The 14,023-nt window shown below is 34.6% G+C and overlaps 1 protein-coding gene and 1 pseudogene across 1 annotated transcript; both read right to left on the bottom strand.

Moving 5' to 3' along the window:
• Positions 1-1,722: 1,722 nt before the first annotated feature.
• LOC141661866 (pectinesterase) lies at positions 1,723-3,957 on the bottom strand. Its single transcript, XM_074468877.1, has 2 exons — positions 2,897-3,957; positions 1,723-2,649 (listed from the first exon to the last, which is right to left on the bottom strand). Exons 1-2 carry the CDS (start codon positions 3,861-3,863, stop codon positions 1,952-1,954), a joined length of 1,665 nt encoding a protein of 554 aa, XP_074324978.1. The 5' UTR covers positions 3,864-3,957; the 3' UTR covers positions 1,723-1,951.
• A 239-nt stretch (positions 3,958-4,196) lies between these two features.
• LOC141659137 (putative acyl-CoA dehydrogenase IBR3) lies at positions 4,197-12,725 on the bottom strand (annotated as a pseudogene).
• Between the last annotated feature and the right edge of the window lie 1,298 nt (positions 12,726-14,023).

Below are 14,023 nucleotides of genomic sequence, written 5' to 3'. Positions count from 1 at the left end.
GACACTAAAATTGAAAAACTCTAAAATTGTACATGCAATACAAAAAATATTAAAAAAATATACCTTAATAACGTAAACGAACTCCCCAAGTCAAGAACTTCAAAATCTGAGAAAAAAAGAAGAGTTAAAAAAAATTAAACCAAATATGAACAACTGGTAATTAAAGATGGTTAATCGAAAGCAAACCAAGATTCTGAAGATGGGTTGAAATAATTTTGCTCACAATAATTGAGATAGCATTTAGAGTTTATTAGATTTGTGCAGTGAAATTAGGGTTTAAGTTTGAAGGGGGAGGGAGAGACATTGACGGAGATAGGGTGAGAGAGAGTGGAGAGTGAGTGAGAGAGAGAGTTGAGTGAGAGAGAGTGAGAAAGTAACAATGAGAGAGATACAGAGTGATCGAGGGTGAAAGGCATGGGTGTGCATGGTGCGGTTCGGTGCGGTTTTTAGCATTAACCGTAGTCAAACCAATACATGCGGTTCGGTTAATTGCTATAAACTGCCACCAAACCTTTTAAAATGGTTTTTCGGTTTCGGTTAACGATTCATCGGTTTCGGTTTTTATTCGGGGTTTTTATACCTTTTTTATTTGTACGATTTTTTTGTTGATAATGTGTTTGATAAAAAATAACATCAAGTTAAATGATAATATTACATTAATCACCAAAGATTTGTCACTTTAGAATTCGTTAATAAAAATTGATATATTTCATAAAGTTATATTTTGAATATATAATTCATATTATATTAAATAATAGATATGAAATATGATAAAAATATATATTCATAACAATGAAAAAAAGTGTATATATCAAAATATATGATAAATTTGATTATATACATATTAAAAAAATTATAATTTAGGAGTATTTACATATTGATCTTAATTAAAATTATGGTGTTATATTACACAATTTATCATATTAATGTTAAGTAAATATTTATTTAACAAAATATTAGAACCGGGTTATGAGAATCTATATATATATAATAATAATAATAATAATAATAATAATAATAATAATAATAATAATAATAATATATATATAACATAGCGGTGCAGTTTATTTCGGTTCGGTTTTGATTGAAAACCGGAACCGAAACCGCACCGCTAATTCGGGTTTTGTCGGTTCGGTTTTTTTCGGTTTTTTAGCGGTTTGGTTTTTTCGGTGTGATTTATCGGTTTTTTTGATTATTTTTTCGATTTCGTTTTTTTCTGCTCACTCCTAGTGAAAGGGGAGAAAGGGGGGAAGAATTGGGACGGGGGAGTTAGAATTTTGGGCAGGGGGAAATTGAATTTTATTATAATAAAAGCGGGGAAAAGTATCTATGTAATAGTCGTGTTTTTAATTTTTTAATAAATAGACATAAGATAACGGTTGCTCAGTAAACTGATGTACCCGTTTTTTTTAATAAAAATTAGACAACGGTTACGATATAAACCGTTGTCTAAAAAGTCTTTAATATCGTTTAAAACTTTACCTATGTTAAAAATACTTTTAACATCGGTAGTTTTTCGAATAACTGTTAAAAGGTGATGTCTTTTGCCCCGTTTTTTATAATATTCGGTTCAAATTAACGAGGATCATTCGAGTCAATTTAATTAGTTTGTTAATGAGGATCATTTGAATAGTTAACACTTCCTCGAACAGTACTGTAACAAGCAATCTCATTTTATATGAACGTGTCACCTGAAAACAAAATTTTAGAAAAAGATCGTAATTCTCTTTAACAACCTACTATACAGTACAATTTGGAAAACAGATCATATGTTTCTCAATCTTAATCTACACAAGGTTATTAATTAAATGATCCCCAACTCACAGCCGAAAATTGCTAGTTCCGAAATCCTTAAAATAAATGTACTTTTCTACAAACGAGGATGTTATAATTGTTATTATCTCATCATGAATTATCCCATCCTTAATTTTATGTGAATATTCACATAAAATTACACCTTCATCATTCCAGAATCATAAGGAACGTCACTAGATTTGACCCATGTGTCACCTTGAATAAATTTACTTGCAGTAAAGGATTCAGCATCTTCTTGTATAATATTTTGTATACCTTTCCACTTGACCCGTTTAGATGTATCTGATCCTGGTCCTCTGTTCTGATACTCTGCATAGTAGCAAGTGTCCTGTCCGAAAGTCCCTGTCCAAGGTGACCATCCTTCGGGGACTATGTTTTTATCAATAAATGACTGCATTATGATTGTTCTCGAAAATTCTTTCCACGGCCTTCCTAGGTACTGCTTTGGTGCAGGGTTCATGGACAGGACATCATCCTCGGCCGTAATGGTGCAGTTTTGGAGGACAATGCCACCAGTTCCGCGTTTCTCTTTTCGGCCTTGAGCTGTTACCATGCAGCCTTGATTGTCCATTGGCTTTCTCACCTTCATTGTGCAGCTTTGGAATGTCGAGGCCGCATCTCCGAAGATGAAGTCAATTGTGCCTGTGATGGTGCATTCTCTGTAGAATTGACGGTAGGTGTGTGCGTAGAGTGTGTCTTGGTAACCATCTAATTGACATCTGTATATGATGGCTCTGTCCCCTGATACTCGAAGTGCCACTGCTTGGTGCTTTTCGGCTCCTGCTGAGTTCTCGATTGCAATGTCCTTGGCCATAAATCCTTCACCATTGACCGCTGCATGTTTCAATGACGAAACTATTATTATTGGAAAAGTAGTGACAAGAATGAAAGTTATTTGTACATGCCTATACACTTTCGTGGTTCTTATAGGGAATTATTGTTAAGAAACCAGTAACTCTAAAATCGCAAGATGTTAGAAAAAGGGACTTTCCAGGATCTTATATTTGTATCCGTCAACTAATAATTTTTAACTTATAAGCTACATGTAGTATTACATACTACACAAAAAACCAGTGTTTACCTACGGTTGACGTTCTGTAGGTATTGATTCCGTCGATGAAGTTCTTGTTACCGGTGATCTTAGTTTTGGCGGCACCTTCACCAATGAAGACGACATTGTCTACATGCCTTGGAATATCAACATATTCCTTATAAACGCCAGCTTTAATTTGAATAATAAAGGGAGCTGTGTTTTTTTGCGGGACTGTCTTAAGGGCATCATTAACAGTCTTGAACTGTCCTGACCCGTCCTGAGCAACAACTGCATTAGGCTTAGGATTAGATTGAAGCAATCTCCTCTGAGGATGATCGACCCACTCCGGATACTCAGTCGAAAGCAATCTCCTCTCTTTATTCTGAGTAAATCCGGGGATATCCAAGTGAGAAAGCATGGATGTTAACTCACTGACCATTGCAAGTGCATTGCTAGAAATCTCGGAAGATGTTTTCAAAAGTTTCTTCATCTTTTCTCCTGCATCTCCTGACGTATTTTGGAATGCATCTATACAAGTATCTTGATAAGTCCCTACTCCAGTGAGCCATGTTTTCAAGTCGGCAAGATAATCATCCATCTTGCTCGGCTCAAATTTACTAACTTTATCGAAAGATCTATGTAAATCGTCAATGGCCGTGTTCAAAAGATCTTTACAAAGGCCATAAGCTTGTGAAGTACGTGGATCTTTCGAAGCTTGTTCGAGAGTTGTAGAATTAGCAATTACCTCCTTCATATGTGTGATACCAACCTCAAATCCTGTCTTTATGAGTTCTTTAGGGTCTGTTGAGTTAGCATGAGAAAGACTTTCAGCACAAGTGTCTTTGTAATCACAAGGTTGACACATGGCCTTGACAGATTTACTGGCTGTCGAAATTTGTCCACCACCACTTTCGTCACCACCACCTTTATTTACGCCCACCACCACGGCCACCACCACTGCCACGAGGACAACGGAAGACATGCTAAGCACGGTAATCTTCTTCGCTACACCCATATTTTTTTTAATAAATTAAATTTAAGTTCTTACAAGGGGGGAGAAACAGTATTATGTTCGTAAATATTCGTTAATACGAACCCCCTGAGCTATAAATTTGTTGTTGATATGTAAAAATGTATCGGACGAGTAATTACGTATATATAGTTGTGAACTAACGGTGTAAATGAAATGAGATAGTGAAGGAGAGACCCGGAACTTGTGCGAACGAATGTGAGGCTTGAGAATTATTAAAATTTTAATGGTTATTGGTCTTTACAGTTGTTGACATTTTCAAGAACATAATACGCTAATATTTTTAACATCCGATAATTTTTTTACAACTACCGGATATAGCAGAACGAATACATACACATTACATTCAAGCTGCTCGGAATTTGACAATTGTATTTCTATTTTAAGGTATATGCCTAGAATTTGCTTAATATACATTACATGCTTTAAACTTAATTTCTTATCACTCAGAAACTTATATCCAAATTTTCCTTTATTCAAAGTTTAGCTACTCTCTGTAGTTCTAATTTCGCAATAGTAGCCAGGTGAACTTCATCAGGACCATCCGCAATTCTCAAAGTTCTTGCGGTAGCATAGAGGTGCGATAGAACAGTGTCGCCAGATAGACCAGCTGCGCCATGGACTTGCATTGCAATGTCGATTACCATCAAAGCCATATTAGGTGCTGCTACCTGCTCAATGCAGAATCAACCATACATTTCTAAAGGTAAACCATGCATGTCAATAACTGGATACCATTGACAAGAAACAGAAGTAAAATCCAGGACTAGTAAAATTCAGATTGAAGAAGTACCTTAGCCATCGCAAGAATCCCACGAGCTTTTTTGTTGCCAACCCGATCGAGCTGGTCAGCAGCTTCCAGAACTAATAATCTAGTTTTTTCGAGCTCTACCCGACACTGCCAAATGCACAATTCTATTTAGTGGTGGAGCAAATTGGTATGGGCGGAATGAAAATTAAACATAATGTTTCCAAAAAATCTTAAGGGTGTGTCCAAAATTGCCTTGGCAAGATCCGACTGGAAGGAACCATGTTGAGCAATTAATTTTCCAAATGCTTTTCTTTGAAGAGCTCTTTGGATCATCAGTTCCATACCACGTTCAGCAGCTCCTATTAGTCTCATGCAATGATGCAACCTTCCTGGGCCCAGCCTGCCCTGTATTATGTTAAAGACACAACTTCCTCTGTAAGAAACCTTTTAGACAACTGCGAACAGAAAGAACAAGTACACCACAGACTGACATGCTGCTGTAGAAAGTGGCAAAGTATAGCACAAACAGGTTGCATTCTCCTACTATCTCTAGAAATTGTTTGAAAAAAAAAGAAAGTTAAGATGACCATAAACTTCCAGAATACTCCTGTCCACCTTCAAGCCGCCACTCACACACATCCTAGGAACTTTATGAAGTATTTGAAAGTCCGCTAGCAACTCGCTTTCAGGTAATAATATTATGTCTTCAATATTCACGAAGTTTAGAAGAAGCTTAAGATTTACCCATGGACTTGGAATGACTTCACTTTTGCTTTTACTGGATTACAGTTTAGTATCTTCAATTATATACTCTAATATTATCCACGATCCGCAAACTTTCGAAAGTTAATATCATAGATTGCTGCTTATGCTTAGGAGCGCTAAAATCAGTTTTTCCCTACATAAATAGTGATCACTTGCAACAGGAGTAACATCATTGCACTTCTAACATGTTCAGAAAAGCTTGAAAGTACTACATGTCAAAGTAAAACTAACCATTACTATAAGGATTTTGCACCTAGGATCCATGGCTCCACTAGTCCACCATTTTTTCCCATTGACGATATACGAGTGTCCCTGTCTGTAGAGACATAAGCTTTAGTTTATCTCAACATACTCCGCAGAAGAAATTATAAAGAGCAGACAATGTATGTCATAAAAGAATGCAATTATGCCAGTACCAGAAAGCAGGATAAATATTCTAGTCAATGAACTTCAAGTGACTTATATTCTTCTGTCAAGGGAGAAGATAAGAAAATAGTGTCTGAACTGTTTTTTGATTTGTTACATAATAAGCCCTCCGGTGAAAATAGGAAAACCAAATTCATACTGGCCAACAAGCTTAAAAAATTAATATATCAGGCATTATGACATTCTGTAAATGTTTGAAATGCTGAAGTAGTATGTCAAACTTACCTAGCTGAATATAGTTGTCCACGATCTAATGTTGACATCAAACCACCATATGTAACAGATTTTTTTAGTTAATTATACTTTAAAGTGTAAATGTTCAATCAGCTATAAACCCAGCTTCTGTATACACTAACTACGCCTATATATTTTTAAACAACAAAAGTTTAGATAAAATAAAATCATTAAATTGTTCATATATGTATACCTTTTGATTGAACACTCTATATTGGTTGCATCAGAAGATGCAACTTGGGGTTCAGTCATTGCAAAACCAGAGCGAATCCTTCCCTCGAGCAGTGGAATAAGCCATTCTTGCATTTGCTCTTTGTTACCATAGCGCAGTAGCACCTGAAGTAAGAGATGAACATGACTGGATTAAATCTAGCACGATGAAGATGATACTGGCACAAAAATATCGCAATAGTAAAATACTGTCTAGGAAAGCAGTCGATACAAGCCTTTACACTTGTGCAATTTTATGTACATATCATATTATGTTTTTAACAAGATTTGATGTATATAAACATAAGAAGTAGTTTTTTGCGCATCAATTGCAACGTTTCCCTGACATCAGTTTAGATGTTTTTAAGAACTTTCTATATGGTTATTAGCCTAAGGCATCTCTGCTCTCAAACTAAGGTCAACTACACATATATTAGTAGTAAAAAAGAAAATTTTACCAATTAACTATGTTAATCTTATGAAATTTTAAGCATCACCTACCTCCATATTTCCAGTGTCCGGTGCTCCAAAATTAAATACTTGTGGAGCCCAAACCGAACGACCCATGATTTCACAAAGGTAACCATATTCGAGATTTGAGAGGCCTGCACCCAGCAACTGATCAAACGCCTTATCGTCATTGCTCTTATCAAAAAGTAGTTTTCTGGCCCTAGTAGCACTATCTACCTGTATAATGATAGAAGGAAAAGAAATCAACAACTGTGTTACATAAGTTCTACGAAAAACAACACAAAAGGGAACACATGATTTATGTATGTGCACAAGGAAAATTGAGATTTATAAGCGCATAAGGGCGAATATAGAGAGAACATACAGGTAACCATAAGTTCCACAAGCCTTGTCGCTTAGCAATCTCCTTCAACTTCTCCTCCTGTGGGTGAACAGTCCAACGCGTGGAAGATTTGGAAAGTTTATAAAATTCTTTTTCCATTGGGTATATATGATCTTCCATGAATTTGATCAATCTATCTCACAGCTCAACAATCTTATTATTAGGAACAAATCTTCCCCCAATTACTGTCTCTTGATTATTACTTCTATTGTTAAGCTGCTCCAGTTGCTCTCGTGCAGATCTATCTGAGAAGTAAACATCGGGAATAATTTTTCTCTTCAAGTGGCTGCTTGGGTATAAATTAAAGTAGTCGGATGCACCATAAAGCATTATTCATCTAATATTAATCTTTGATTATAATTTCATGTTGAAATTGATACCACAAAAACACATGAACAGACTAATATTTATGAAATGATGGCTTTGTACATTAATTAGGAGAACAGCATGTAATAATAGTATAATACAAAACAATATGGACTAGCATCAAATTTCTAATATAACAAGAACACAATCCTGATCTTCACTTTTTTAGTGGTTTGCCTTAATTTACTTTTTATTTCAATTTTTGTAATGTTCTAGGCAAATGAAGGTAAGAAAATCCTAAATGGATCGTGATTTTTCAAGTAAGACCCGAATCAAATAAAAAAAATGGATAAAAATGGTCCATAGTTTTAACGGATAAAGAAACTTTAAAAAGTAATACGACTCACACTCCAACGTCAATGCCTAGAACACCATTTGTTTTGGAAGTACGATGCAATCATAGAGTTGATTTGTGAATTTCTAAGATAATTACTACTAGTCCCAGCTAATTAGTGTGTTGCATATAGAGTATTTACAAGCAAATTTTCATGAACATATCCACCAGGAATTGGATCGATCTATTTTCCACATGTGCTTTGCTCAATGGGACATTATCAGATGACAAATTTGCGTGTGAGTTTAGGAAAATCCAAAATAGAGAAACATAAGTATTTATATGTAATTCTAAATATCTGAGAGTCAAATGTCACCTATTTTCATCAATAATCCTAGGATTCCCAAGTCTATGCACAAAGAAAAGAAACATAAAAGTTTTAAATTCCGATTCCCGAGCACATATTGTTAACTAATTTATTTTCCATTTATTAACAGAATTCAAATGGCAAGACATGTACTATTAAGAATCATTCTAATGTTGCATTTTCACACTAGAGATAATTGAGGTACTCAGACACTGTTAGGCCCCCTTGCAGTTTCTGTTTGTTCTCTTTTAATAATTGAACTTCCTTCCATAAGAAAATGCTAGTTATTCTGATTATAGACTAGGTTTGTGCGTGTGTGTGTTGGTACTTGGTAGGTAGGTATATATGTAATACGTATAAGTATAATACAATAATGTGTTACATTGTGGGCCTAAACATTACAAAAATTTCAAGCTATTGCCGAGCTCCACTTTAAAACACGTTATACATGTTGGAGCCCTTCCAGCCTAGTGAAATTGATAAAAAGAAAAGTTCTATAATGACACCTAATTTCATATTCTCAGATAAAAAACAGATTTATGCTACCCTGTCTCCAGTTTAAACAATATGTTCTCTTCAAATTTATATTAAAATTTACTGTATGGAAAATATCAGGTCTCATATATCATTCATAATATTTTGTAAGTTTATGGTTAATTGATTGGACTGAATGTAGTTGCATTTATGCTTCAAATAATAAGAAGGAATGGAGCCTGTCATCAGAGATGACATAATTTTAAAACTAAGATATAGTAGTACACAATTACTATTCGTTTTCTATTCAAACATTTGAGCTAGTCTTTTTCTGTAAAAGTGATTTTGATTGCAAGCAAACAAGTTAAGATAAGTTTAATATCAATTAAGTTCCTAATAATCTATTACATAGATAATGTAAAGTTTCATGCTTTACTCAATTTTCATGAAAGCGAGACAACAATTTTCCGCTCTGTATCCTGAAAAATGATACCTCTAATTTAGGGAATCTGTTTTGTAAGTTTTTCTTCCATCTATTCAAAATAAAATCATTTCTTAAAATGTGCTTATAATTGGCATTGAATATATTAACCCATATAATTATCAAGTTTAATAGATAACAAAAATACCAAATGGAGGGTGCTGAGGAAGAACAGACTTCTGTTCAATAAAAGACCATGCTGCTTCTATAATAGCATCAGCTTTTATTCCTGAATTTTGAGCACGCTTACCACCTGAAGCATTACCCTGCAAAGTAGTGATTGAAAATTTCTGAAAAGTAAGCAAATTATGTTGAAATTTTCTACTTCAACAATTTGAGTAAAGATATACCATCAACCATCTGCTATGCAACCCTGCATGAATTGATACTCCCCGGAACAATGAAAAGGCAACATAAAATTTCCACTCAGCAACAGGCCATGGTTTTCTCTACATTGCAAAAGTAAACCATGTGATCCAAAAGTTAAATAGTAACCTTAAAATTAGAAGTCTGATGCAACACTGAAAATAAACCAATGTTAAAAGACACAAAAGATACTAATTTTAATAGTCCTCAACTGAAGAATCGATATAAATAATAACACAACATAAACATTTCCCTCAACTCTGTCAAATATTGCAAAAGTAAACCATGGTTTCCAGGAGTGAAATAAACAACAGGAACCCAAATGACCAGTAAAAATGACTGCAGATGAATCAAGTAGCGAGACATCTTATGGGGACTGATAATTATGATATTTAAGTGAGAATCACAGGAAACACAAAAATGGTATATAAGTTTAAGACGGAGTCAAAGATCAAAACCTAATTGCTTCCTACTGCTTCCCATATATAATGTTTAGCACCAACATATTTTTTGGTAATTAATATTGCTCAAAGATGTCCTGCATCTGTACATATAGGGGGCTGAGCTGCATACAGGGGCACGCACCCTGATATGTCTTAAGACATGTATAGATATATATTGCAATATCGACATAAACATAATTCCACTATATAAAGTAATAATTGTAATCATAATTAGACATATACCAAATATAGAAAATCCCTATATAGGTACTGTGTTTACAATTTCAATTCTCTACTTTAGGCTAAGCTTCTATACGATGCAATAGGCCTCCCTTCACAATTTCTTCAAGTGTTTTTATCTCGTGTATGCAACAAAGAAAACTAATAGTTTCTTCAAATTTTAATCCCTATTAGTTTTCTCAGATAAGTATCTTGCGTGGATACTTCCAACTTACATTCTAGATGTTAGCAATCCAAAAATAACAATCTGTTTATTATCTAGTTAATCTTTATAACAACTTAAAGTTTAAACAATATCTACAAGTACTAGTTAGCCATCTAACCAAAGGTAAGAGCATGGGCACTTACAGAAGCAGAGCAGTAATCTGCCAGATATTCAGACAGTAAAGGAATTCCTTCTGGAATTCCAGTAGCTTCAATACCTTCATGTTCATGTACCTTCTCCAGATCAAAATCTACCAAGTAGTGCTGCAAATGAACACAATTTCTAGTTTTGAGTTTAGACTTCAAACTTACCTTCTGTGACTTAGAAACTGTGTAATGAGCATATTTCCTAAGCTCATAATAATACTTCCTTTTTTCTTTAATAAACAAAAAACAGATTATTGTACAGATAGAGTGCCAGATTGCATTAAGATAGTATTTATATCTTATGTGAAAACTAAAGGTCCCATCATTCACAAAGATAATTACCAAGGTGCTGTACGCAACATCACACATTTGGTTTCCGAGAGTGGACAACTCCCAGTCAAGAATACCAATCACTTTATCCTGCAGAAATAAATACTCAAGTTAAATTAACAAGTATTTACATCAAGGTTATAGTAGTAGTACAAAAAGTAATCACATATGACCACTACAATCTACAAGTACTAAACAGTTCAACACCATGAAAATATAAATATAGAACTAGAACAAATAAAGGTAAACCATTGCTAATGATATAAAAAGAAATATATAAATACTGTACACACCTCGATTGGATGAAATACACGATTATCAATTCTAAAATCACCGTGCACTAGACCTGCTTTTGTGCTGATTGAGTCTTCAGAAGGAATGTGCGGCTGCAACCAATAAACCAGCTCTAACATTTTTGGGTTTCTTGGAGACATGCCCTCCCCAGTAGAAGCGAGATATTGCTTTGCCCATCTATCAACCTAAAGTAAGGTAATACATAATCAATCATTTTTTATAACCATAAAATTGAACGTCATCATGCTCACAAGAACTACCTCTATTATATACCACTGCATGAAACAAATTACTCAATAACTTGGGTAAAGGTATGTTTTGTAGGAAAAAAAGGATTATATTTTAATGAAAACAATAAACTAGCCAGACCTATTGATTTGCATAACATGCATAAGCACAAAGGAATAAGGATAACACCCACCTGACGCTTACAATAGTTGTCTCGACGCCCATATTTCCCCAGACCAATAGCATCAACATCAGCAGAATGAAGAGAAGCCAAAGCTTTAGCTGTAGCACTATATATTGCCCTCCCTAGTCGAAGAGAAAACTGGAAACTCATTATCAAGTCCAATTAAAGATCAATAAAAATTAAGAAGAGTAATCATTCCCACTAAAAGGAAAATGATTATGAGAGTTTCATACAGGCAATGTAGGATCTATAAAAATGCGTCCTTCCAAGTACTCCATGATGTAAAATGGTGTGCCGATCACTGCAGAATCAGTGCACAGACAGAACACCTTAGGAACTGGAACAAGTGTACAAGTACCCAAAGCATTTAAAACCTGAAAATTTGTAAATTCACAAGCCTCTTTAGACCCAAGTGCTCGGCATCAATATTCAAACTTATAAATTATGTAATTCGCGCTAAAATGCTGAAAAAGGAACCTTAAACTCTCTTTCTACAGCATGAGCAGATGGTAGCAATTTCCCAGCAGGTTTCTTTCTTAAAACATACCGATACCGGAGATCCTCCCGAACTTACTTCCAACAAATAAGTAGGATTGGACTGCCCATGCCCAAACTAACAATACCCACAACATAAAATCAACCACAAATCATAATTCAAGTCAACTCATTCTACAATACTATTGTCATATTTCAAACTAAAACCACCGAATAAAAAAACAATCAACAAATTCACAAACATAATCATAACTTCATAAAACATGTTACTTTCAACTTCCTAACATTTTCTTGAAAGTTACAACATTTCATTTCACAATATTGATAATAAGATAATAAGTTTCATTGCTCAATCAAATATTTTTGGTAAATTCTATATTTGATTATTATGAAGTGATTCAACTAAAAACTGAAAAGGGTCATAAAAACCTTAGAAATGGTCATCTGGGTAGGAGCTGGAGGGAAGGAATGAACATGCTGAGAACAGTAGTGGACCAAAACGTCGACGTTTAAGTCATCAACAGGAACACTAGTTCGAGTTACCATTTTGAGCAGCTTCAAACAGTAATTCTTAGATCATCTATAGACTGAACACTTTTATCTGTACGGGGGAAACTGTACTCTTGTAGTCTGGAATAAAACAAAATACAGAAAATGATGAATGATAGGCCATTATTTATCTCACATTTTCTTAAAGAATTGTTGCATACTCTATAAGAAAAAATCGGATCCTTTTGTCGTCTAAGGCAAGGTGACCAAATATTTTACTCATTAATTCGCTCCTAAGACTACCGTGGTGACAGGTAGGTTACCACATGTTTTTTATCAAATGACATGTTATTTATCAATTCAATATAATAAAATTGATTAAATAATTATTATACTAATATATAATGAACTTTAATATAAAATTAAAGTTAGTTAACAGTAACAAACAAATACAATCATAACATTTATTTACATTATTAACTTTTTAGATATTAAAATATATGTAAATATTTTAAAATTATATTTATTATTTCTGGATATTTCTAATATTAAAATAATTATTAAAAAATAATAAAAGACTAGTAAAAAGGCATGCTGAATCATGAAAAGGCATGCATGTCTAATTGACGTCATGGCATGCCCATCTTGGCATGCCCGTACCGCTGTGACATGCACCCTAGTGACAGGGGTGTAAAATGATACCGGCCATACCGGGTGATAGGCCATGTTTGATTTAAGTTCAATAAGAGAAGAGTCAAGCCCACAATATAATAATGAAAGACACCCGGACATGTGACATCATCCTTATCGCCCAAGTTATCTGGATCTCGAACCTTCTAACGGTTCAGATCCGGTGACACATTGGTCCATCACAGATGTTCACGTGTTCCAGAATCCAGCACATTCTAATGGTCCAAATTTAAGGTACGAACCCTCAAACACTAATGGAAAGCTTATAAAAGGTTAGCCAAAAATTGTTTTGAGGTTTACTCATTCTATTCACGTACACACATATACACACACTACATATAACCTGCATAATTCTTATTCTCCCCTTTTTTCTCCAAAACCCTATCTCATTCTTACACCGGAGGTGCCACGGGGACGCCACCCCCCGGTTCTGTTTTGCAGGATCACCACCTACATCTTAACCACTTATTCACCCATTCATGCACAAATGGAAGTCGAGTTCGGATAGACGAAGGAGAGGATCCGGGAAAGGACTGGAGTTATCATTGGTGCTAAAAGGAGGTGCCGAACCTCCGTCAGTGATGTGGATACTTTCAGTCTTGTCACTCCGCCCAGGTAATCAAAACAATCACCTCAGTAAGATCATCGCTTTGATTTTTCAGATCTACTTTTTTTAGTGTTTATACTTTTAGAGCGTCATTAGTAGATCTAGTTTGGCCATATTTGTCACATTTCGTGAGCATATACTTGGCTATTATTGTGATTATCACATATTTAAATCTAATCTTACTTGTTGATTGAGAGTAATGACTACAAGAAAAAGCAAAGCTGCCA

This window comes from Apium graveolens, chromosome 5 (genome assembly GCF_009905375.1).
Source record: "Apium graveolens cultivar Ventura chromosome 5, ASM990537v1, whole genome shotgun sequence".
Taxonomy (NCBI): Eukaryota; Viridiplantae; Streptophyta; class Magnoliopsida; order Apiales; family Apiaceae; genus Apium; species Apium graveolens.
This window is presented reverse-complemented; position numbering and strand designations above follow the sequence as displayed.

Excerpts from the sequence above, each read along its gene's own strand:
- LOC141661866 (XM_074468877.1), bottom strand. The coding sequence starts at position 3,863 with ATGGGTGTAGCGAAGAAGATTACCGTGCTTAGCATGTCTTCCGTTGTC. Across the intron at positions 2,650-2,896 it reads CTACAGAACGTCAACCGTAG|CGGTCAATGGTGAAGGATTT; the intron begins GTAAACACTGGT and ends TGAAACATGCAG.